We start from the raw sequence: 22,803 nt of genomic DNA on the forward strand, positions 1-22,803 counted from the left end.
TCTTATCATTTCTTATGAGACTTATCCATTCGTGAACAGAACTTTCTTTGCCATTTGCATTTTTCTTTCCCAGACATCAAAAGACACTCCACAAGACCTTCTACTGTGAATGAACTTATTACTTATTTAGGTGTGCCTGTTTGTTGATCAGGTTTCCAATACTCTCCTCAATATCCCAATCATTGACTTCTGTTATTAAATTGGCAGTTAACACTTATCAGTTATTCTTAAAAGGAGGTGAAGTTCATCAACAGTTATATGATCCAATTCAATGTCCAGAAGGGGTTCCTTACAACAGCCATAATCATCCTTTGATTTTTTGGACATTTCTTTCAATTCTTGTAAAGACCTTGAAAGTGGCTTTGAATTGAAATAACTAACATGCTGATCTGTTTTCCATCTATCATCCTTTTGGATTTAACACCATGCACGTGCATAGTTAGCTGTTGCTCCATTTAAACCTAGCATGCGGAGAATGAATTTATAATTACCGCAATGCATGGTCCCTAATTGCTCCTTCCAACGGAGCATCGTAATCTAACACAAGCTGTAGGCCAGGGGAAACTTGTGAGGTTTTCTTAGAGGGTCCTCAGTGATAATTCTATGCCATTCTTTTTGCAATGGATAGGGTATTTCCAGGGCGAAAATTGGTTTCGTCTCCAAAAATTTAGCTGCATATCATTATTAAATCTGTTTATCAAACAAATTTTAAACATGTTTAAGCTTTGGTGTGAACGGGGTATAAGTTCCGGTTTACTGAACTCAACTACTTTTGCATATTCATGCTGACAGTTCTTTCTGTCATCCGACATTTTTTTAAAAAACCCGGGAAAATGTATTGTATTCCAACTCGGAAAACAGGAGGAGAGGCTACCTAGCTAGAAGAGAAATTTTTAAAATGGTGGACGAAGTATGTGTAGCGTTGCAGTCGTGTCTTCCGTTGTGGTTATGTCCTCACACATTATAACCAATAGAATGCAGTTTTACTTCTTCCAATCAAAGTGCGTTGTGATCGTGTCTTCTGCGTGTCACTTCCCAACTTGGGGAGGGATGCAAAGCAAAACCCGATTTTCCATTTTTTTTCCAATGAACTCTGGAAAAACGGGATAAATTCTGTGAAATTCATCCTTTAGGTGGATTCTATCCTATTGACTTGCCATAGCCACCTTTAGCCCCATTTTCGATTTAATCATTGTGTGAATTTGTCATAAACAGGGTAAAATAGGACAAATCCACCCAAAAGTGCAATAAATCCTACAATAATTTAGAAACAGTACTTAAAAAAAAATCACAATCTACTACTTCAATTTTTTTAACGGAGGGCTTAGTGCGATACGGCAAAAACCAACAGTACTCAAAATAAACAACTGAAGGCCAAACTTCTGTGATTGAAGGAAGACTTCGTGACGCAGACAAATAATCACAACTTGGACTTCTCAGTCGATCTCACCTCCGGCAGATTAGGTGAAGTGTCAAAAATATATAATTTTATGTCGACGAACCATAATCTATGATCTTCAACTATTAAAGAAAATAAAGCAATTGTGATATGACGCCACATTGTGCTTTTGTCTTAGCTTGTGGCTAAAATGTTGTCATTGAAGTCGCAAGTCGAGCAATGAAGACTGTAAATAAAGCAAGGCTGCAAATAAAACGTGAACTATAACGCATCCTTTAGTCGAAAGTCGCTTTGTTATTCACGCGCAGCAAATTGTTCTTCCAAGTTTAGGTTACAACAACGATGCGATCACTCTGCGTTAACGAACGATTGAACTTCAAGGAAAGCAATATGAGAGGTCAATGACCCGGTTCGCAGTGATCATGCGAACAGCATGTTTTCCTCAGATCAGTTACCGGAAAGTACTGGTCAAATTTTCCACTTATAACGACCCCCTTGAATGAGTACTTTTGCTTGAAGACATAACTACAACGGAGTCTCTTAACCAGTCCCAAGCCGCGTGTCGCTCGATAGATCGCAGGATATGATTGGCCACTGTATCACATTACGTCAGAGGACATATCTGCAATAAGAGGACATAAGTGCAACGGTACAAATGTCTCACACCTGCCACTCTCCTCTCGTGCCTCCCTCCGACGGCTTGAAAACGCAGTCTCCTGTTGGAAGGGCCGAGGAGGAATTGGCTTCGACTGAAGCGGCCGTTGAAAGAGGGGAGGGGGAAATGGTAGGGTGTATACTTTGTGGCTCAGTTCCCCTAATCCCTTACGTGGTTTAGTTTCGAGCGCGTGCAGGCCTTGGTCCTCACATGATGATTTTCAACAACGCATGTGTTCCACCGTGGTGATATATTACGGCTGGTTTCATAAGTTTATTCATTCACTCGTTCATTCTTTCATTCTCTCATCCATTGTTTCTCAAATGTACCATGGGTGCTTTTCACCGGCAAAAAGATTAAAAAATTCGGTTAGGTTGTTGTAATAATGAACCCACAGAACCCAGTGAACCATTGGATAGTTACCCAAAAAAAGATCCACGTCTTAATAAGCACCTTTCCCGAAATAGACACCTACCATCTTGGTAAAATAAGAAAATACTGGTACTTCTTAAATAAGTACCCCCCCCCCCCCCCCACCTCTCTAATTGAAAATAAAGTTGTTGAGATTGTAAAGCAAGTCAACTTACAATAACTAAGCAACAACTAGCGAGCACACTAATTTATTTTCAAATCAAATGCACAAAAAAAAGAATTCCAGGTCATGTTCACAAAATTATTTACAAGCTACAGTGCATTTTGATGTTAGTCAGACGGACGCTTCAGGTTACTGCATGTATAACAACAGCCTTCACTTACAAAAATTGATTTAACTAATGATTTTTACGTGAAATATCTATCACAAGTACGAGAAAAAAAAGTACCCTGAGAGGCGAACTTTCCTTTTAGGCGCTGGTGTAAGAAAATTTAAAATGTGCCCTTGCACATGACCAAAACAATCGGGCCTCCGTCCACAATCAAGGAAAATAAGCAGCACCCGACAGCAGTTTTTCTTTTTCATATGAGAGGTTCAAGCGCTTTTCGAATGATTGTATCATAAACACAAAAAAAACAATAGCAAAGTAATGAAAGCGGCAAATCTGATTATCGGAAGTGAACTGAAATTAGATTTCAACATTTGAAATTCAAAGCCTTCAGGTGAAGACAACGTATCAAGTGGTCAAATATTCGATTGATTGAGAAGATGGTTGAATCTTTTTTCTTCTGACCAGTCACAGAACAATGTCGTAGAGCGAAACGAACCAAGAACAATTTCGATTGTCAATTAAAAAGATTCATCACATGTAACCTCTAAACCGCTGCTTACCTGAGAGTCTAGTAATGCGCATGCTTAAAACAACAATGAACATGTAGGAGGTAGAGGTCACCATTCGTCTCAAAGGAACAATTTTCTCAAAGAGTTATTTAATTGCTAACCTTATTACTGTCTCTCTCTTAAGATATCAGTATGAACAGTCATAAAAGACTGTCCTTCTCGGAAGATTAAATACAACGGAACTGCATAACGTTACTTATTCTGTTAGCAAATTCTCGTTCACTGAGTAAACGGGGACGGAAAATTAAAAAGGAAGATGGCCTTGGAGGTGTGAAGTGGGAGTAGAATGTTTTAGTGCCAATACTTGACAATTAGTCCTAACACCAAACTAAATGATATAAAAATCTTTGGATGGGAGGGGGAGGAGTGTAAACATGGTATCTGAGCCCCCCCCCCCCCCACCTCATCCCATCCAAGACCCCTTTAAATGACTATTTTATGGGTTGACCGGTTACTTTAAGTCTACAATCTACTGAGTAGTTTTGTGGCTTATTTCCTGGAACAACAAGTACCACTGCACGTGTCTCTATTACTAATTGGATTATTTCTTATCATTATTAATCAGTTGTTAGTATTTCCTCCATGGCCTGGATCATTTTGACTGTGAGGCAAAAGAGCTAAAGATCCTGAAATAAAAAGGACAGATTTCGTATCGGTAAACTAAAATGATAGTATTCTACTTAAATCTAGCGTAAATTATAGCAGCACGACTCGATCTTGCCGACTGACCGTTAAATAAGGCCACCTACTAATGACTTTGGTCATAAGAATGTGATTTACGAACAAGACAATAAGTAACAAGCTCACAGCCCTATACATATGGTACGCGCTTCGTATCTCACGGATAGGACTAGTTTAACACTGGCGGATTACGTGTATAAGCAACAAGAACAAGTAGAGCAGCAATTGTAGGAAACTTTGAACGATCCCGACATAATTTTTTTTGAAAGATTTCCAATTTTGTACCATACAGGAGCAGGAGAAGCGGTGCCGTAATAAATGGTGCTGGGAATCGAGAGGACTTGATGCTGTTTTCTTGGGCAAAACACTCAACTATCACAGTACCTCTCTCTCCACCCAGGAGTAAAAATGGGTACTAGCAGACTCACCCAAGAGGGAGTGGCCAAACTTGTTTTCACTTCATGTTGCGGAAACCAGGGCAATTTCCGGCCAGATAGGCCACTTAGCTCGATAGCTGACTTTTAAACATTTCCCGTCCCGTTTCATACTTTATAAATTACTAACGCTCATTTACGGCCGAGAGGGAGAGCTAGCGGGGTCTACTGTGTTTATGCCCTTTGCTTACTTACCTGTCCCGAAGTTGTCTATTAGTTCTTCATCACTGTCGGCGTCTGGTGCTGCACTGGTGGGTAAGGGTACATAACGCAACGACCCCCCTGGCTGCGGATGCAAAGACTCTTCATTCTCACCGTCATCGCTTTCTACCAGGGGGTCCCTCAGTTGTGCACCGTCACTGTATAAGCGGAGGTGAGTGTAGCGGCTTCGTAAAAGGTTGTAGCGTCTGGAAAAGGAGTACAAGGGAGTTGTTAGCCACAGACTGAAATCGGTCCCGAGTTCTGGGCCTTGAGATATCAAGAAAGATGGGGCCTTTAACTCTCGAGATCAGAGGCCGAATTCTCCCAACTAATGAAAATACATCTCTTTGTTAGCTACTAATGAGAAGTTGATGCTCAATCCTTAGAGATACCTTTCATAGAAATATCGCAAAAGATAGCGTGCCGGAGTGGTTACGTCGCTACAATTGCAATAAAGTTATCCCGGGAACTAGTCCTTTTTCCTGTCACCTGGCTTTGAACTCGTTTAGCACGATTCTACGATTCACGATTCGTTTAACATCGATTATATTTTTGGACTTCGCCAAAACTGAGGTAGGACTGCGCGTGGTCTATCAACAGTATTAAAAGGATAATCATATTTCTCTACGGGAACAAAGAACTCACACAAAAAAAAGTTTCGTTGCGGGGATCATTCCTTCACTCAACTTCATGCGCAGGTCAAAATAAAAGTCATTTCAATAACCTTGTTGTTCCATCATAACATTCACAAACCTGAGGAAATACACCAGAGTCCCAACGAGAAACACAACCACGAGCGAGGCAGCGACGCCAACACCAATGGCCAACTGCGTTCCTGAGCCGGAATCGGAAGACTGTGTTGGATACAAACCACCGCCACCATAGTCTGTGAAACAACAAGAATAACGAAGGTTCTCACCGTCTTGCAAATCGTAATGCACAAAAAATAAACTGTATCATAAAATTAAAAACTACGAGCGTGCTTCATATGTACCACGTCTCCGGCGGTGCCACACCTCAACTTAAGCAAAAGACATGCAAACAGCATTGAGGAAACTTAAATTGGGAGATTAAGATGTTACAACAGCGACGTGTGGTAAAAAGGTCGAAAAACGGAATTAATTTTCCTCCAAGATTTTCGCCTCTAGCTCGATACCTTAATCGTTTCTGACCATAATCATCTTCACTTCGGCATGACATGTAAATTCAATGTTGAGTTCAATCTAAAACCGGGACTAGATTGCTGTCGAGGTTTTGTTGCTAAGCCTCGCTATTGTTTTGCTCATAAGATCCTTTGTCTCGCTACGTTCTTGTTGCCGTCGCCGTCGCCGTCGCCGTCGCCGTCGCCGTCGCCGTCGCCGTCGCCGTCGCCGTCGTGGTTTTCTCAAAGTCCCTGATAAGTCGCCTTCACGGTTTCTGCCCTCAGTTTCGAGAATATGGTGTAAGATCAAGAAAACCTCTACCTGATCAGTTGGCGTATTCTCGTTACCTGTTTGCTTGCTAATGTATGGATATTAAAGGGAGAAGTTACATGTTCATAACTCCTGGGAGTTGAAGGGTTAAAGGCAAAACTCAAGTTCCTCCTCTCATAGATGATATCTCATATGAATGCAAGAAGCTTCTCTCCTTAGTTGCATGCATTGGATACAGTATCACAGATCAAGGTACCTCTATTTGGTAGCACCTCGACGTGTGTGACTCTGACAGTCAAATCCTTAGGCAGCTGGATCTTGACCGAACCCATCTCCACCTTAAACTTCAGTAAATCCACAATCTGAGGAAGCAAAGACAAGTCAAGTCTTGTACCACGTTGATCACTAAGACATCTTCAAAAGCAGAAAATGATCTCTGGCAAAAATTATAAAAAGTACCCTTGTACATCTTTAGCTGAAAAAAAGGGGGAGAGGGGAGGGGGCGGGCGGTACAAAATATTGACACAAAACAAAACAACATAGAGACAAAACTGCAAACGGGTGGGGGGCGAAACTGGAAGGTAACGCTAAAAAAAACCGTTTTGTCTGGTGTATTTTTTCCAAAAGGATCTGGCCTACGATGCCAAATCTTAGGAGTCTTAATCCGAAGGAAAATGGGACTGTTTTGCTGTCTGCATAGAGAAGAGACTGAAATTTGTTTACCAATAGTACTGAGATCAAATTTTATTAAAAAACAGTTTTCCTTAAAAAAAAAAAAAAAATTTAATTATAACTTTGTCCCTTTTGATGTGGTCACTTCGGATGTGGATCGCAGCGTTTCGACTGCATACAGCTAGTCTTCTTCAGGCGATGAGGTGGATTGAGTACGCGTTACTTATATGCTGTTGTGATTAGCTGTGATTGGATGGAATTCCACATTTTAACGATTGTATAATACTATTGCCATGGATAAGCAGGCGACATGTGCCATGCGCAGACGTTACTTTGCATTGTAGTTCGCATCTATATTCATTCTTCGAAGGTCGTTTGCCAGTAAGCCTCGATCCGAATTTTCTTTCGCGCGTCCTCCTATATCGAAGGTGGAATAATGAAATTACAAACACTTACCTCATCTGCTGATTTGCTAGTGTTGGTTTGAGCAGGTACTATAGACACATCACTTCTCGTCGGCAGCCCGCGTAACACAAAGACTTCAAGGCGTTTAGGGTCGACATCCAGCATCTAAAAAAGACAGCAAAAGATTACACGATTATGAAAAATATCTATCGCTACTTTCTCGTCGTGTTTTGTTTGGAGTTTACAATAAAAAGCAAACAAAACCTTTCTAAGGTTCTGCGCTTTCCCTATTTCCTTACATAACGTATCCGAGGGAAAATTTCTCTAAAAAGAAAGGAAATAGAAATACACCAAAATAAAACCCTGACAGCCAAAATTTTAAGAACCAAACCACTCAAGAACAAACTCTTGAAGGACGTGGATGATTCCGGGGGGGAAGGTCACGAGTTAAATGCAAACCCCCATCTCTCTCTCTGTGAAAAATTAGTTTATCTATAAACAATAATCACAAAAATAATACTAAAAGCTAAAATAATACTACTAATGATCATAATGAAGATAATAATAATACTAAAAGACCCTGACGTTTCCCTCAATGTAAATTAGAAGTTTGTCTGAGATCTCCCGCTTCCAAATGGCTTGGGGAGTGTCTTTACGGAGTATTACCTTAGAAAGAGCGGTTTCTAGACGCTTGGCGAAAAACTCTCTCCATTGCCATGTTTTGTCATTGTTTTCATCCAACACCGCGTCGAATAAGAGACGCACAGTGAGAAGATTATCTGAAGTTAAAAAATAAAAAAATAAAAAAATAAAAAAATTTAAAAAAATAAAAAAACCGATTAAGCAACTTTTTCCAGAGACCTTTCGCTTTCGCACTTGTACGCAGCACGAAAGGCATTTTGTTGAAAACTAAGCTCGTACACGACATAAATGACAAGGGTTAAAATACGTTCGAGAAGTGAGTGTTTTGGGCGTATGTGCCACTTCAGTTTGAAAAAAAGAGAGATTTTTCCCGTTATACTCCGTAAAACTGTGATGTGCAACCTACCTATTCAAAACACCCCCCCCCCCCAACACCCCGATCTAGGAACCTCTAGCAAAGCATGGCAGAAGCTTGGGTAAACAGGGTTCTTGTTTTACCAGCTGCCCGAGTAAAGGTTACCGGCTATTTCACAGAAATGTTAACTCAAGCAATCATTTAACAATTATCGTTTGGTTCAATTGTAAAAACCCATAGTGTTGAAAAATACCTTACTTGTCTTCTCCCACCCTTTAATGTAAAGATATTTATCAGAAATGGACGATTTGAGAAGACATGCCTTGAAGAAGTCCTGCTTATTTTGACTTTCTCCCAAGGAAGGAAAGGCAAAAAAGGATTTTGGTGATGACTGAGCGATTTCCAGAGAAGTCTCCGAAAAATATTGAACTTCTGTCAGAACCTTGCGAAACACCCTAAGACCAACAGCCTACCAAGAAATTCTGGTCTAACACGGGGGGGACATCCTTTACGTGGGGCGACGCCAATGGATTACACATTGGAGGAAGAGAAGATGCAAACGCCACCCCTCCTCTCTCCCCCCCCCCACCCCACCACGAGCGGATCCTTGTAGACCTATTACACCTAAACATTAGTATCCATATTCTCCACACAGTAATCTTCATATTTCCTACGGTAATGGCAAGGAGAATTTGTTTTACAATCAGGACCTTCTTACATTGGCGATCACTTCCTTTCTACTCATGACACTTACATTTGATTCAAGGATGTTACTGTGAGGAGAAATTAGAAGCCAATCACTCTGAGGGGTTTAAGGGTTCACTTACCATACACAGTTACTGTTGTACTGCCAATTGTCTGTCCAATCCCATTACTGGCTTGGACAGACACTTTATAGATGCCTGCTTTGTTGTATACGTAGTGCACCTCGCTCTCCCAAGTCAATAAAGGAAGCGTGTTTTTGTCGTTGTGGTCAAATGTCCACATGTAATGTGTTAAGCCAAAATTTGGACTTGATGTTTGCTGTTGAGCCCAGGCAGTGGAGTGAAGAGTGGCGTTGAACCACGCCTCAACGCCAACTACCACTGCGTGAGGCGGTTCGATATCGACTTCTTTAATAAGATCTACAGACAAAGAGAAAAGGCAAAATTATCATGAATCGCGAGTAAAACAAAAAAGACAAACGTGAAAGTTCAACTGGCATAGCCTCTCGTTAAGGACCGAACGCAAAACCATCGCAGTAAACATCTGCTCTCACAACTGCAGAACAGGAGTGTTCTAGAACTTTGCCGGTGCTCATTTTAACTCCTGAGTGGAGAGAGGCACATAAGACAGTTAAACATCCCCAGTAAACTTAATTTGAAGGAGCTTATGAGAATCAGTAAGGGATATGACTTAAAAGCAGATATTATTCTCTCCAAAGCGGTTTAATAATCGAACCACCCAGACACTCGGAGCCTTAATACCAAAGCAACCCGATGATGTCGAGCGATTTTCTGCAGCACGAGGTGACCAGTAATGTGGCTACCTTCAGAGGGTAGGGGGCTGTTATGGAACGTGAAAGCCTTATCGTACTCCAAGCCAAACGTAACCCGTTTCCCGAAATGGCTACTGCTTTATTTCTTGGCACTAACAAACCTTTTTATAATCTAAACAGTGTCAAGAGGCAAGGCATAAGGAGGAAGCAATTCCGAGAAATTTCTAAAAGTGATAACTGCTGTGTGATAAGCTTATAGTAGAATTCTTGTTTCTCTTCTTTCTGAGGGATGTCGAAACTGTTTTAAGTTTTATCTACGTCTTACCTAGGACTATAACTTCTGTGGTTCCGTTATCTTGGCCAGCAGTGTTTCCAGCAGCCACGCTTACATTGTAGGTGCCGTGATGAAGGAAAGTGTGGGAGATGTTTTCAGCATTGCTAAGTCCAGTGATGTTCTTACGTTTACTGCCATCTCCAAAGTTCCATTCATACCACGTGGATTCTGTGGAGCCCTGGATGTTAAAGTAGACGTAGACTATTAGAAGATATCTTTAACAAATTACCACTATTCGCATCTTGAGATTCCGAAGAGCAATCTATTAGTTCAAATACAGTTCATATGTATGGACACTTTGAACATGGACGCCACCATTTTGAGTTCTAAGTAACCTGGCCGTACACGGAGACCCACCACACGGCGTTGTTCTGGTCATTGCAACAACAACAAAATTAGATCAAAGTCAGAATCTGAGCACTTGTACAGCTACCCCTCCCCTAACCCAATATTAATCCGAACTTGTAATCAGCCGACTGTTGTCGGGTTAGGGGAGGGGAGGGGAGGGGTAGGGGCGCAGTTGCTCAGATACTGACATTGATCCAAAAAAATTATTACTCGAGTCCAGACTCCTTGTTTGAATAGCTTCTAATTAGTCACACCTATGACCAACGGAAAAATTGGCGTGAAAAAAATTGAATACTTCGTCTAGGAAATACTTCCGAGGTGGTCGCTGTTGCTGGAGCAAGGCCCAGTGACATTTAACCTGCTTAATTATTTACAAAATTTAAAATTTTCCCCTACCTGTCCCTGAGCAAGAGAGAAGGTCACTTTTGTGTGTGTTTCCACGTATAATTTTCCAAACGTGATTCTGAGATCTGAAGGTGCTGAAGAAAGCAAAATGTTTGTTACCAATCATCATTCGTGAAAGAACACGAAGGCTATCAAGTGAAATGTAAAACGGTGGTATAATGATCACATCACAGATGATCTGCCGGCGAAAGTGGTTTAACGCTAATGGGATTCTGCTCTAATTTATTTGTTAGTGCAATGGTTTAAAAACTATGGATCAGTGGTGCAGGAGAAGCTGTTAATGATCTTTACAATTCTCAGTATCCTAAGAAGTCATAAAAACAGCTATTGATCACAGGTCATGGAGAGAAATTTTCAATAAAGTGTCAGAAGTAATCGAGGATCGCATTGTTTTCCTTCGCTCGTCATTAGTCTGGAATATTCGCGCCGCCTAATCCACCAATCAGATGCAAAACTGAAACCAGCCGCGTCGACGTCACCCGCGTTTTCCCGCGCTTCAAGCGGTTTGTTTGTTTCTATTCTCAGTTCTCATTGACTCCTTGTAATACTCTCCTTTGTTGCGATTGGCCCTAGAAATAACTTTGCTTTTGGTTTCACGACACTCAACCGGAAAGCGTTTTATTTGTCAATACCGAGCTACTTGTACAATTCAACTATATCTCCTGACTGTGCCTTAATACAACTGCCATAAATCGTAGCAACACGTCCTCTTCAGAATCAACGATGCGACCATGAGTACAAAGAGAATTCAACACGGCGTTCACATACCTTTAATTGGACAATTCCTTATCTCTGGCATTAACTTATCTTCGCGCCCGCCCTTGCAGCGATCTCCGACAACTTTCCTGTAACTGTAATAGAACGAAAAAACCTTAACACCACCAAAAATACACTGGAGCGTTCCACTACAGTCCGTTCAAAAACATGGAAAAGTTTTTCTTTGAGATAAAATTGAGGTTTCAACGTGTTGCCACTCACAACATGGACCTTACTTCATTCAACGGGTTTTTCATCGTCCCCTTCCATTATCCATTGTTGTACTAATAGAGAAATTTCCCATTCAGTGTCGAAAATAACTACTTGTTCCATTAGTTTTGCTTCTGCCTTTCTTTGTTTTTTTTACTTTGATTTCTCCTTAATTGGTCATATTTTCTTTTAATCTGATGGTCGTTGTGATTATTTTTCTTTAATTAGTAACTAAAGGGAACTTCTCGTGTTGTTTATCAATCTCACCCACGACTGTGCGGATACGTTTTTCCCTCTGGGCAATGAGCTGGCACTGGAGCTGCGTCGGCCGTGGGTTCACACACTTTAGAGAGCTCTGAGTGTTCGTAGCCAAAGTCACTTGTTTAAAAACAAAATAAATAAAATATTACTATAAACTTATTAGACTTTATGCTGCAATCTGATTGGCTACACCAGTCGCCGTCCGTTGCCGCGCGTCTGCTGACGTCAAAATGTGGTAAGAACAAAAAGGTGGCAGATGAGGTAGAACTGATCGTGTCCCTTATGTTCCTAATACATCATGACTTCCTCTGTGATCTCTTACTGTACAGACTTACGGCAACATGAGTTTATAATAAAGTAGCACAATGTTGCTAATTGCGACTTCTTCTACACATTTGTACTCCTAAAGATCATCGGTAAGAACCTAACCAAAATGTATGTATCGTTCAGTTTATTGCAAAATTCGTGTTAGAGAGTAAAATGAGTAGTGTCCACCAAGTGGTATGACAATTCTGAGTATTTAGGCGTTAAACCTTCATTCGCGAGAAAAATCTGCCAGCCGGAAAAAAAATCCGCGAAATAAAAGACAGTATAAACCTTTTACTTGAACCCATACAGAATCAAATTCTGCACTGCGTTTGTGACTCACCATTCAAAATCGTCTTCTTCACAGGCGCAAGTTGTAATATTGATTTCTCTCTCGTATTCCTTTCCGTTGAAGCAGCAATCTCCGCTCTTGCGACGTTCATATACAAAGTGCTGACCCAGTAAACATTCCCCGTCAATACGCTACAAGAGAAAAAACGAAAGGAAAAATCAGGATGGCCTTAAGTGGAGGAAAATTGCAGTGGGATAACCGCGATCTATTCAACAAAATAGAATCGCTAGATAACTATTTCACTCCCTATCATTAAAACCGTTATCACAATTATTATTGCTAACATTATCACTCACCTTATTGCAATCGTTAATGTTATCGTTCTGGTCAGTATCAATATTATTACTTAAAAGACAAGACCTGCGAAACATTTTGGAAAAAAGTTGCAATGGCCGACTCACAAATTCCACCCTTTACGATACAATATTATTTAATAAGCTCAGTTATGCACGCATTCTGATTGGTTCTCACTTATGATCTCTTGGAAGACAGACGTATAGATGACGTCATCATTTATTTTTTTAAAATTCTTTATTATATAAAAAAGATAGATTCCAAGTTGCCGTGCGTCTGTTCAGTAATAGATCACAGAGGACGTCAAAATGTGGTAAGAACATCAGTGACACACTCGGCTGCGCCTCGTGTGCCACTTTTTTGTTCTTACCACATTTTGATGTCAGCTGTGATCTATCACTGAACAGACGCACAGCAACTTGGAATCTATTTGTTAATCATAATAATGATATATCCTTTTGGGTACTACACCATTTGCTTCAAAGTAACAGCACAATATTTTTGCTTCAGTAAGTTTTGCTTCCATGAAAGGGGAAAAAAGAGAAGAGAAAAAAATACCTCAAAAAAACTTAGGAACCGTTCGGCTGTTATGATTTAGTGCTATTACTACTTACAATGATTACTTCAAATTAAAACTCTGTAAATGGCAGCAGTTCATTGGAGAAACTGGCTTTTGCATTTATGCTTTTGAAGTTTTAGTTCGTCAGCTTAAATCAATTTTTCTGCACTACATTATAATACATTAAATATTACCTAATTTACCTAAAAGTTGTTCTTCTCTTCACTTGAGGCGGTATAACACTACCTAGATTGTCCTAGAGCGCAGTTCCATTGAGTGTAAAAACCATAATGCCAAAGGAAAAAATAACACAAGGAGCAAACGAGAAGCAAAAAGAGCAAACTGAAAAAAAACAAACAAACAAAAAAAAAAAAAGAGCGAGAAAATGAGAGTGACCTAGACGCGATTGGTATCAGATTTGCTTCTGATTGGTTGAGAAGATGGCATGAGTTTTCTGAACCAATCACGGTGCAAAATGAAGAAAACCAAAGCATTCTCAGATAACTCTCGGCAAAATTTTTCAACACTCAATAGAAAACCGCTCTAAGGACGATAATTCTTAGTTGTTACCTCATCGTTGGGAGACCAAGTTGTATAGTTATCTGCTAGGCACTTCTGGTTGAGAACTGACGTGAAGTTCAGTTTTACCGAGAGCCATTTAAATGTGCGGCCTGTATGCTGACCAAATACACTGGTAAATTCAAAATGGAAATACGATTTAATTTCTCTTTCACAGCTTTACGAATTAACTCTTAAAGTTAAAGTTGATAGTAGCGCCAAATTGGTATCTGGGAACCACGGGTTCGAATCTCATCGAAGCCTGAATTTTCTCAGACTATTTTTTGCAGTTGCTGAAATGACAGTCCACTTGCGGGGATCATTGCGTTCGTTGATTTAGTTTCTGTTTTCCTGCGAGGGTCGGTTTCTACATTGCTAGTCTGAGCAGTTTTCAAGGAGCGTGACAACAAACCCACCAGTGCGCATTCCGATTGGGTACCACAAAATCAAATCAAACCAATCAGATTAAAGCAGGTAATTTAGTGTTAACAACTGGGTTGAAAACGTAAATTAGCCACCGTAAAGAGTAAAAAAGCTGACGTTTCGAGCGTTAGCCCTTCGTCAGAGCGATTAGAGGAATTGTGGGTTGTGTATGGATTTATATGTAGAAAGTGGAGCTACGCCATTGGTGGGAATATGGTGACGAAAAAAACAGGAATAAATTAGTTGAATGAAAAGCGCTCGTTGATTCCGTGGGGAATTAAGGGTGCCGATTTGAAATATAAATTTTTGTTCTAGTGTTTTACGGCTTTCCGAACTGCCTAGATGTAAGGAAAGGCCGCAAACTGCCATATGCTGTTTAGAATGATAAGGAAGATTTAAGTGTCTAGCGACTGGCTTGGATGCGTCCTTGTCATTTATTTCCACATCGCGAAGGTGTTCTCGGAATCGGTCACCCAGTCGTCTTCCTGTCTCGCCGATGTATAACTTATTGCAATAAGTGCAAGTTATGCAGTAAATAACATTGGCGGAGGTACACGTAAAGTGATCAATGATCTTAATGGATCTTTTGGGTCCCGATATTTTCTCTACGTTGTGAATGAAAGGACAAGTTTTGCATCGTGAGCGAGCGCATTTAAAAGTTCCAGATTGGTCATTGGTTTGAAATGAACTCCTGGCTAAAAAGTTGCCTATGTTTTTGTCACGTTTGAATGAAATAAGTGGGGGTTGCGAAAAGATAGTGCCAGTCTCTGAATTGTTTTGGAGTAATTTAAAATTTTTAAGAATGATAGAATTAACTGCGTGGTTGTGAGGGTGAAATGTAAGAGTAAATGGAATGCGATCCGTGTTCTCCTTCTCGGCCGTTTGTAGTGCTGCCTGTCGATCGATTTGTTGGGCACGGTGGTAGCCCGCTTGAACGACAGAAACAGGATAGCCGCGTTTATCGAAAAACTGGCACATTGCCTCTGATTTTTTCGGAAAAATCAGAGTCGTCACTACATAAACGACGAAGTCTGAGAAACTGTGAAAAGGGTATGGAGTTCTTGACGTGTGATGGATGTGAGGATGAATACAACAAGTAACTATGTGAATCTGTAGGTTTGTAGTAAACACTAGTACATAAGCCGTTGCCTTCAATTGAAATTTTGATGTCTAGATTTTAGCAGTGGCCGGCAATTCTTGTTTAGCTATGAGATCGTTAATCGTATTTTTGACAATGTTTTGGTTAATTAAAGTGAGATCTTTGTCGACTTTAGCATAAAAGGAGGTGTCAGAAAGTTGCCGCAAAGCTTCTTTTTGATAGAGGTCGGCCCGCCAAACAACAACTGCACCGCCTTTGTCGGCCGCCTTAATGACAATGTCTTTGCGTTTTTTTAGACTTTTTAGTGCCGACCACTCTTCCGAAGAAAGATTGGAAAATTTGGTGTTACGATTGAATTTAAGTTTGTTGATATCGTGGCGACATTTTTTGAGGAAAAAATCTAAAGATGAGAACTGGCCCTCTGGGGGAGTCCATTTAGACTTTCGAATCTGGAGTGTTTCGAAAGTATCTTTGTTCGAGGTGTTAGAATCATCCTCTTTGTCATGAAAAAAGGCTTTCAACTGAACGCGGCGAAGGAATTTTTCAACGTCTTGCTTAACTGAAAATTCGTCGGTTTTTTGTGATATGGGAACAAAATTTAAGCCTTTGCTGAGAACTGATTTTTCTGAATCGGAAAGTAGTAAAGAAAAAAAAAAAAAATCAGTTCTCAGCAAAGGCTTAAATTTTGTTCCCATATCACAAAAAACCGACGAATTTTCAGTTAAGCAAGACGTTGAAAAATTCCTTCGCCGCGTTCAGTTGAAAGCCTTTTTTCATGACAAAGAGGATGATTCTAACACCTTTTTTTTCCCACTTATTTCATTCAAACGTGACAAAAACATAGGCAACTTTTTAGCCAGGAGTTCATTTCAAACCAATGACCAATCTGGAACTTTTAAATGCGCTCGCTCACGATGCAAAAGTTGTCCTTTCATTCACAACGTAGAGAAAATATCGGGACCCAAAAGATCCATTAAGATCATTGATCACTTTACGTGTACCTCCGCCAATGTTATTTACTGCATAACTTGCACTTATTGCAATAAGTTATACACCGGCGAGACAGGAAGACGACTGGGTGACCGATTCCGAGAACACCTTCGCGATGTGGAAATAAATGACAAGGACGCATCCAAGCCAGTCGCTAGACACTTTAATCTTCCTTATCATTCTAAACAGCATATGGCAGTTTGCGGCCTTTCCTTACATCTAGGCAGTTCGGAAAGCCGTAAAACACTAGAACAAAAATTTATATTTCAAATCGGCACCCTTAATTCCCCACGGAATCAACGAGCGCTTTTCATTCAACTAATTTATTCCTGTTTTTTTCGTCACCATATTCCCACCAATGGCGTAGCTCCACTTTCTACATATAAATCCATACACAACCCACAATTCCTCTAATCGCTCTGACGAAGGGCTAACGCTCGAAACGTCAGCTTTTTTACTCTTTACGGTGGCTAATTTACGTTTTCAACCCAGTTGTTAACACTAAATTACCTGCTATACTCTCCCACCGACGCAGCACCACAGTTTCTTTAGAAACTTACCCCTTCAATCAGATTAAAGAAGAATTACCGAAGGAACCAATGACAACTCACGGTAGGCACCGATATCCAGGCCCCAAAGGCGGAAAATATGAGCGAACATGAAACAATCAGAATTTAATCCTGCTTAAGGTGCAACATGATTTAGACACCGAAACAACAAAGTGAACAAGATCTTTTATTTTGATTATTTGCACCAACCGCAAAAATGCAATGGAATGAAATTTAAACGTTTGCAATAAGAGCGTCATTCACCTCTGTTTTGTTTCGGAGCATATTTAAACTGCATAGATATAGGAATTCCTTACTTGATTATAAGAGTTGTTCCTCCCGGCTCAGTGACCATGCCAAAAACAGTCACTGGGTCCTTTCCTAGAGAAACATTTTTCCAAGCCTGTCCTTCAGTGCAACTATACCTGCAAAAGAATTATTTTTTGATTTACATGAGGTTAAACACAAAACAATGGTAGCCACCGGTATCCAGAAAGAAAATTATATGCGCGGCTCCAAGGAACAGGGCGGTCAAAGGTCGAGCATTTCGGGCTGACAATCATGTGCATCATCGCGATGGAAAATAATAAAACAAAGACCTTACCACACTGTGTCAGCGTTCCGTACGAGCGGGACTGCTGCCAAAATACCACCATGATCTCCGATAACAAAATCATGGTAGCCGTTAAATTCCTGTCGAAAATTACCACTTCAAATGAGTAAAATAAATTACATGAGGCCTTTACTGACGGAACAAATATATCCATGTTCAAAACGACGGCTGATCATTAAGAAACTCCCCATATAGAAAAAAAAACAGTTAATTTGAGTCTCTGAGGATAAAAACCATTGGCTTTGCATATTCAGCCTCGAAAAAGAGTTAAAAAAAAAAACAAAACAAAACTATAAGCTGGAACTCAGAATATTGACCGCGTGATAGAGTGTTGTATCAGCCACGAAAATGTATGATCTTATACTTTTCATCGTTTCAATTGCTTAATTCCTTCTGAAATCATCTTAACTTCGATCGCCATTTCAGAGAAGGACTCTTCTCCAATGACTCGTTCTCTCACCTTGGTCCATGATAATCCTCCGTCCCTTGATAGAAAAAGGCCAACCGGTCCTTCACCTAAACCACTGCCTAAGTTACCTGAAGGTGAATATTGAATCATTTGTTTTAAAACAGTTTTCATATTAGTGAACAAAATCTCTTTAATCCTTTCATTGTCGGGTTAAACAATTTATCGCCTTAATGATTGGAACGTGAACGATCGCTATAATTAAAAAATTTACCATTTCTCTCATTTAAAATTTAACCACTTCACTTCATATCAAATCTATCATTCCTCTCCTTCAGAAATTAACTATCTTTCTTATTCAAAAATCCAGGATCACTCGAGTTCAATATTTAAGAGGCTGTCTCTCTTATTTCCACCCGGTCAATTTTGCGTCAAAAATAATTTTGCCTGAAACTCTGTTAACAGAAAGACTTTACCTAGGAAAGAACTAAATTAGATTTGGTTTGATTCGAAATAATTTTCTGACTGCATTACGGGCCATAATTATTTCCCAGTCCGTAGGGACCGTCGCGACGTCTCGAAAATTGAAAAATAGGCATATTTTGTAACGTTGTAAAATATTTGATTCGCATAGTTAAGCCACAGAATTTATATCAGATTGCTTAAAAACCTTTCTAGTTTGCCAAGAAAGTTAGAATTTTCCCTCTCAACATATTTGAAAAGGCGAATTTTAGCATATTCTGACCACTAGAAATCGCCATCGGCCGATGGCCGAAAATAACCTTGATTTAGACGCTAAGTTTTGGGATTTGGGACCTGGTTGACGATTCTATCCTACACAGCCGTTAAGTTTAGACCTTTATAGGCAAAAATATGCAAAAACCCCTGTACGTTTTCGATTTTTCAAAAGTTATGACCGATTGAATCAGCACATGTACGAGCATTCGCGATTTTTTCGCCTACACCAAAATCGAACCACTGGAGCAGATTTCGTCATAAATACAGCTTACCTGCTTTGCAGCCCGGCTTCATGGCTCACTTCAGAGTTTTTCTAATAACCAAATTTGTGAAATCCATGATAACTTCAACAAATAGCTAGGTATTACCTTCGAAAAGTAGGCGGCATCAATCGTGATTCGTGGTATCAAAACAAATGCCGGAATTGGCCACATTTCGCGGTGAATCACCCATTTAACATCGCAGCAGAGCTGAATTTTTTCCAAAATCAGAATATAAACTCTCCATGTCTGGAAGCTGAGGGAGAAATGAAGGTTTTAGGCTTCTGAAGTGAAGAAATAATCGCTTAAATTTAGATCCAGTTCGATGTTATACTGTTCTCACAAAGGTCCGCACAAAAGAGAAGACCGCTGATAGCTTGTGCCGTACGTCGTGCCATATGGTTTTGTTTTGTATCCCAAAGTAATATTTGGGCAGAAAAATTTTGGATGAAAAGAATAAATGCTTTTACCTGGAGTTTGATATCATATAATTAATAAATCAATTTCAAATATCCTGAGCTTGCTTCTCTCGGTTCCGCGTCGATTGTGTCCTCAGAACAGCCGGAGAAATCATGGGTTTATGTGAAATTTCAGAAAAATTTTGGATGAAAAGAATAAATGCTTTTACCTGGAGTTTGATATCATATAATTAATAAATCAATTTCAAATATCCTGAGCTTGCTTCTCTCGGTTCCGCGTCGATTGTGTCCACAGAACAGCCGGAGAAATCATGGGTTTATGTGAAATTTCAGATATTCCTCGCTTCCCAAACTGGTGAACTGGACTTAATGATAACTCCAGCAAATACCTCCAAAATTCAGCGGTCGGCATCTGTCGATACTCTTCTTTGACTCGTTGTTGCGAACTAAACTCGAAAACTAAAGCCATGTTTCGCGCTTAATGTCCCGTTGAAACTTTGGATTGCAGCTGCATTCTCTTCAAGAATCAGTCATAGAACTCCACTTGTAAGTCTATGTGTCGAAGTTTGGCGTTTTGGAATTTAAAGCTGAACGATTGCACTATCGCGCATAACAGAGGTCCGCATTAATCATTGCGGGTGAACCCGCTAACCCTTTATTTTTTTTGGAAGACCTGCAAGTGTAGTATGGCATGCAAGTGCTTTTTCGAAACCAGAGAGGCTTCAGTCTGTAGCGAGTCTTCAGCGAGGTTGTTAAAGCTTTCATTGGACAGAGGATACGCATTGACGAAACACCCAGTGAAGGGAACAACAGTTGCAGTAAGAATAGTAGACGAATCAAAGAACACTCTCTGTATAAATAAGATTGAGCATTTTAGTAGCTTCCACAACTTCGATTCGAATATGGAGATATCGGTGTGAGAGTTTGGAAATGTTATGGCATCGGTAAAGGGAAATACATTCCATATGACGTAATTTATATCAAGCACCAAGGTCAAACGTCCCTTCAAACCATAGAATCTCAAGGGTTTTATGATCTTCCTGAAAAGCGTGTGGTCAAGCGTCGTTCAAAGGGCAGCAAGGAAACAGAGAGTACAACGCCATTGTTTGAATGCTCTGTGTTTGGATGTGTTGAAGTGTTCGAAACCTTTTCGCAGCTGGAGCTGCACCTGGACGTTGGAAAGCATACAGTCAGCAGGTTAAAGCCAGTATGATGCAATCAAAAGGGACTGGGCCCTTAAGTTCTCGTCGATAGATACCGCTGGTATCGAGTGTTCGAGCTGTTCGTTAGATTCTAGTACACCACTCACTTCTCCCGTGGATACTTCGCCCCACTCGTCTTTACGAACAGGATGGGCCGTAAGCAAACCAAGGGGCAGCGTTAGATTTTCAGAGAAGGTAAAAGAATACCTAACGGCACGGTTTAAACTTGGAGAAAGAACTGGGCGAAAGGCCGACCCCGCCCAAGTTGCAGTAGACATGCGAAATGCGAAAAATGAATCAAATGCACGTTTGTTCACTAGAGAACAGTGGCTGACAAAGAACCAAGTTCAGAGCTTTTTCTCTCGGCTAGCAGCAATGCAGCGAAAAGATCAGGGTGTGATCGGGATATCACTGGATGAGGAGGAAGATATCCAATGCGTCCAGGAAAATTCCGAGAGATAAGATCTGGTAGACAAAGTTAACAAAGAGATCAAAGTCTCACATCCAATCTGCTACGATACGTAGGACCTCTGTGAACGTTACCACAATAACACACTTCAGAAATTCAATGTGGTTTTGTTGAGAGCCATCTGTAGTCATTTTGAGATCCCTGTAAAATTGAGAGACAAAAAACAGATCCTCATAGACAAACTGTCGGACGTGATTAGTGATTGTCAGTGTGTTTCCCAGTAGACTTATGTAAACAATGTCTTATACGGTGGCTGAAAGTGTAGAATATGCTCTACAGATACAAACTACCTTTACTTCCGATATCAAGTTCTGACGGCGTTGTTATAGTGTAATATATTATAATATCTAGTAGTCAGTGAAATGTTTCGATGAAATCGATTGAAAATTTACCAAAAGCAACACTTATAACATCTCTTCATACGAAGCATGTGTCAAGTTTTTAACACGTTGGCTGCCGATTTCTCCGGCTATCGACAGGTTGCTGTTCTGTGGACACAATCGACGCGGAACCGAGAGAAGCAAGCTCAGGATATTTGAAATTGATTTATTAATTATATGATATCAAACTCCAGGTAAAAGCATTTATTCTTTTCATCCAAAATTTTTCTGCCCAAATATTACTTTGGGATACAAAACAAAACCATATGGCACAACGTACGGCACAAGCTATCAGCGGTCTTCTCTTTTGTGCGGACCTTTGTGAGAACAGTATAACATCGAACTGGATCTAAATTTAAGCGATTATTTCTTCACTTCAGCCTAAAACCTTCATTTCTCCCTCAGCTTCCAGACATGGAGAGTTTATATTCTGATTTTGGAAAAAATTCAGCTCTGCAGCGATGTTAAATGGGTGATTCACCGCGAAATGTGGCCAATTCCGGCATTTGTTTTGATACCACGAATCACGATTGATGCCGCCTACTTTTCGAAGGCAATACCTAGCTATTTGTTGAAGTTATCATGGATTTTTGGATTTTAATAACCAATTTGGTTATTAGAAAAACTCTGAAGTGAGCCATGAAGCCGGGCTGCAAAGCGGGTAAGCTGTATTTATGGCGAAATCTGCTCCAGTGGTTCGATTTTGGTGTAGGCGAAAAAATCGCGAATGCTCGTACATGTGCTGATTCAAACGGTCATAACTTTTGAAAAATCGAAAACGTACAGGGGTTTTTGCATATTTTTGCCTATAAAGGTCTAAACGTAACGGCTGTGTAGGATAGAATCGTCAACTAGGTCCCAAATCCCAAAACTTAGCGTCTAAATCAAGGTTATTTTCGGCCATCGGCCGATGGCGATTTCTAGTGGTCAGAATATGCTAAAATTCGCCTTTTCAACTATGTTGAGAGGGAAAATTCTAACTTTCTTGGCAAACTAGAAAGGTTTTTAAGCAATCTGATATAAATTCTGTGGCTTAACTATGCGAATCAAATATTTTACAACGTTACAAAATATACCTATTTTTCAATTTTCGAGACGTCGCGACGGTCCCTACGGACTGGGAAATAATTATGGCCCGTAATGCAGTCAGAAAATTATTTCGAATCAAACCAAATCTAATTTAGTTCTTTCCTAGGTTAAGTCTTTCTGTTAACAGAGTTTCAGGCAAAATTATTTTTGACGCAAAATTGACCGGGTGGAAATAAGA

General features: G+C 40.2%; 1 protein-coding gene across 1 annotated transcript in view; it reads right to left on the minus strand.

Annotated features, from left to right (window-relative positions):
• Positions 1 to 2,658: 2,658 nt before the first annotated feature.
• The window catches only part of LOC131788352 (VPS10 domain-containing receptor SorCS1-like), a 31,522-nt gene continuing 11,377 nt past the window's right edge, over positions 2,659 to 22,803 (minus strand). Inside the window, exons 12-27 of the mRNA XM_066172422.1 lie at positions 18,123 to 18,199; positions 17,654 to 17,742; positions 17,367 to 17,474; positions 14,002 to 14,122; positions 12,570 to 12,709; positions 11,927 to 12,037; positions 11,462 to 11,544; positions 10,685 to 10,767; positions 9,932 to 10,118; positions 8,957 to 9,253; positions 7,799 to 7,911; positions 7,184 to 7,297; positions 6,312 to 6,417; positions 5,397 to 5,529; positions 4,638 to 4,849; positions 2,659 to 3,953 (exon numbers count right to left, since the gene is read on the minus strand). Of these exons, the coding sequence (XP_066028519.1) occupies positions 3,889 to 3,953; positions 4,638 to 4,849; positions 5,397 to 5,529; positions 6,312 to 6,417; positions 7,184 to 7,297; positions 7,799 to 7,911; positions 8,957 to 9,253; positions 9,932 to 10,118; positions 10,685 to 10,767; positions 11,462 to 11,544; positions 11,927 to 12,037; positions 12,570 to 12,709; positions 14,002 to 14,122; positions 17,367 to 17,474; positions 17,654 to 17,742; positions 18,123 to 18,199 (2,039 nt within the window). The 3' untranslated portion in view covers positions 2,659 to 3,888. The remainder of the gene's footprint in view (positions 3,954 to 4,637; positions 4,850 to 5,396; positions 5,530 to 6,311; positions 6,418 to 7,183; positions 7,298 to 7,798; positions 7,912 to 8,956; positions 9,254 to 9,931; positions 10,119 to 10,684; positions 10,768 to 11,461; positions 11,545 to 11,926; positions 12,038 to 12,569; positions 12,710 to 14,001; positions 14,123 to 17,366; positions 17,475 to 17,653; positions 17,743 to 18,122; positions 18,200 to 22,803) is intronic.

This window comes from Pocillopora verrucosa, chromosome 1 (genome assembly GCF_036669915.1).
Source record: "Pocillopora verrucosa isolate sample1 chromosome 1, ASM3666991v2, whole genome shotgun sequence".
NCBI classification, from domain to species: Eukaryota; Metazoa; Cnidaria; class Anthozoa; order Scleractinia; family Pocilloporidae; genus Pocillopora; species Pocillopora verrucosa.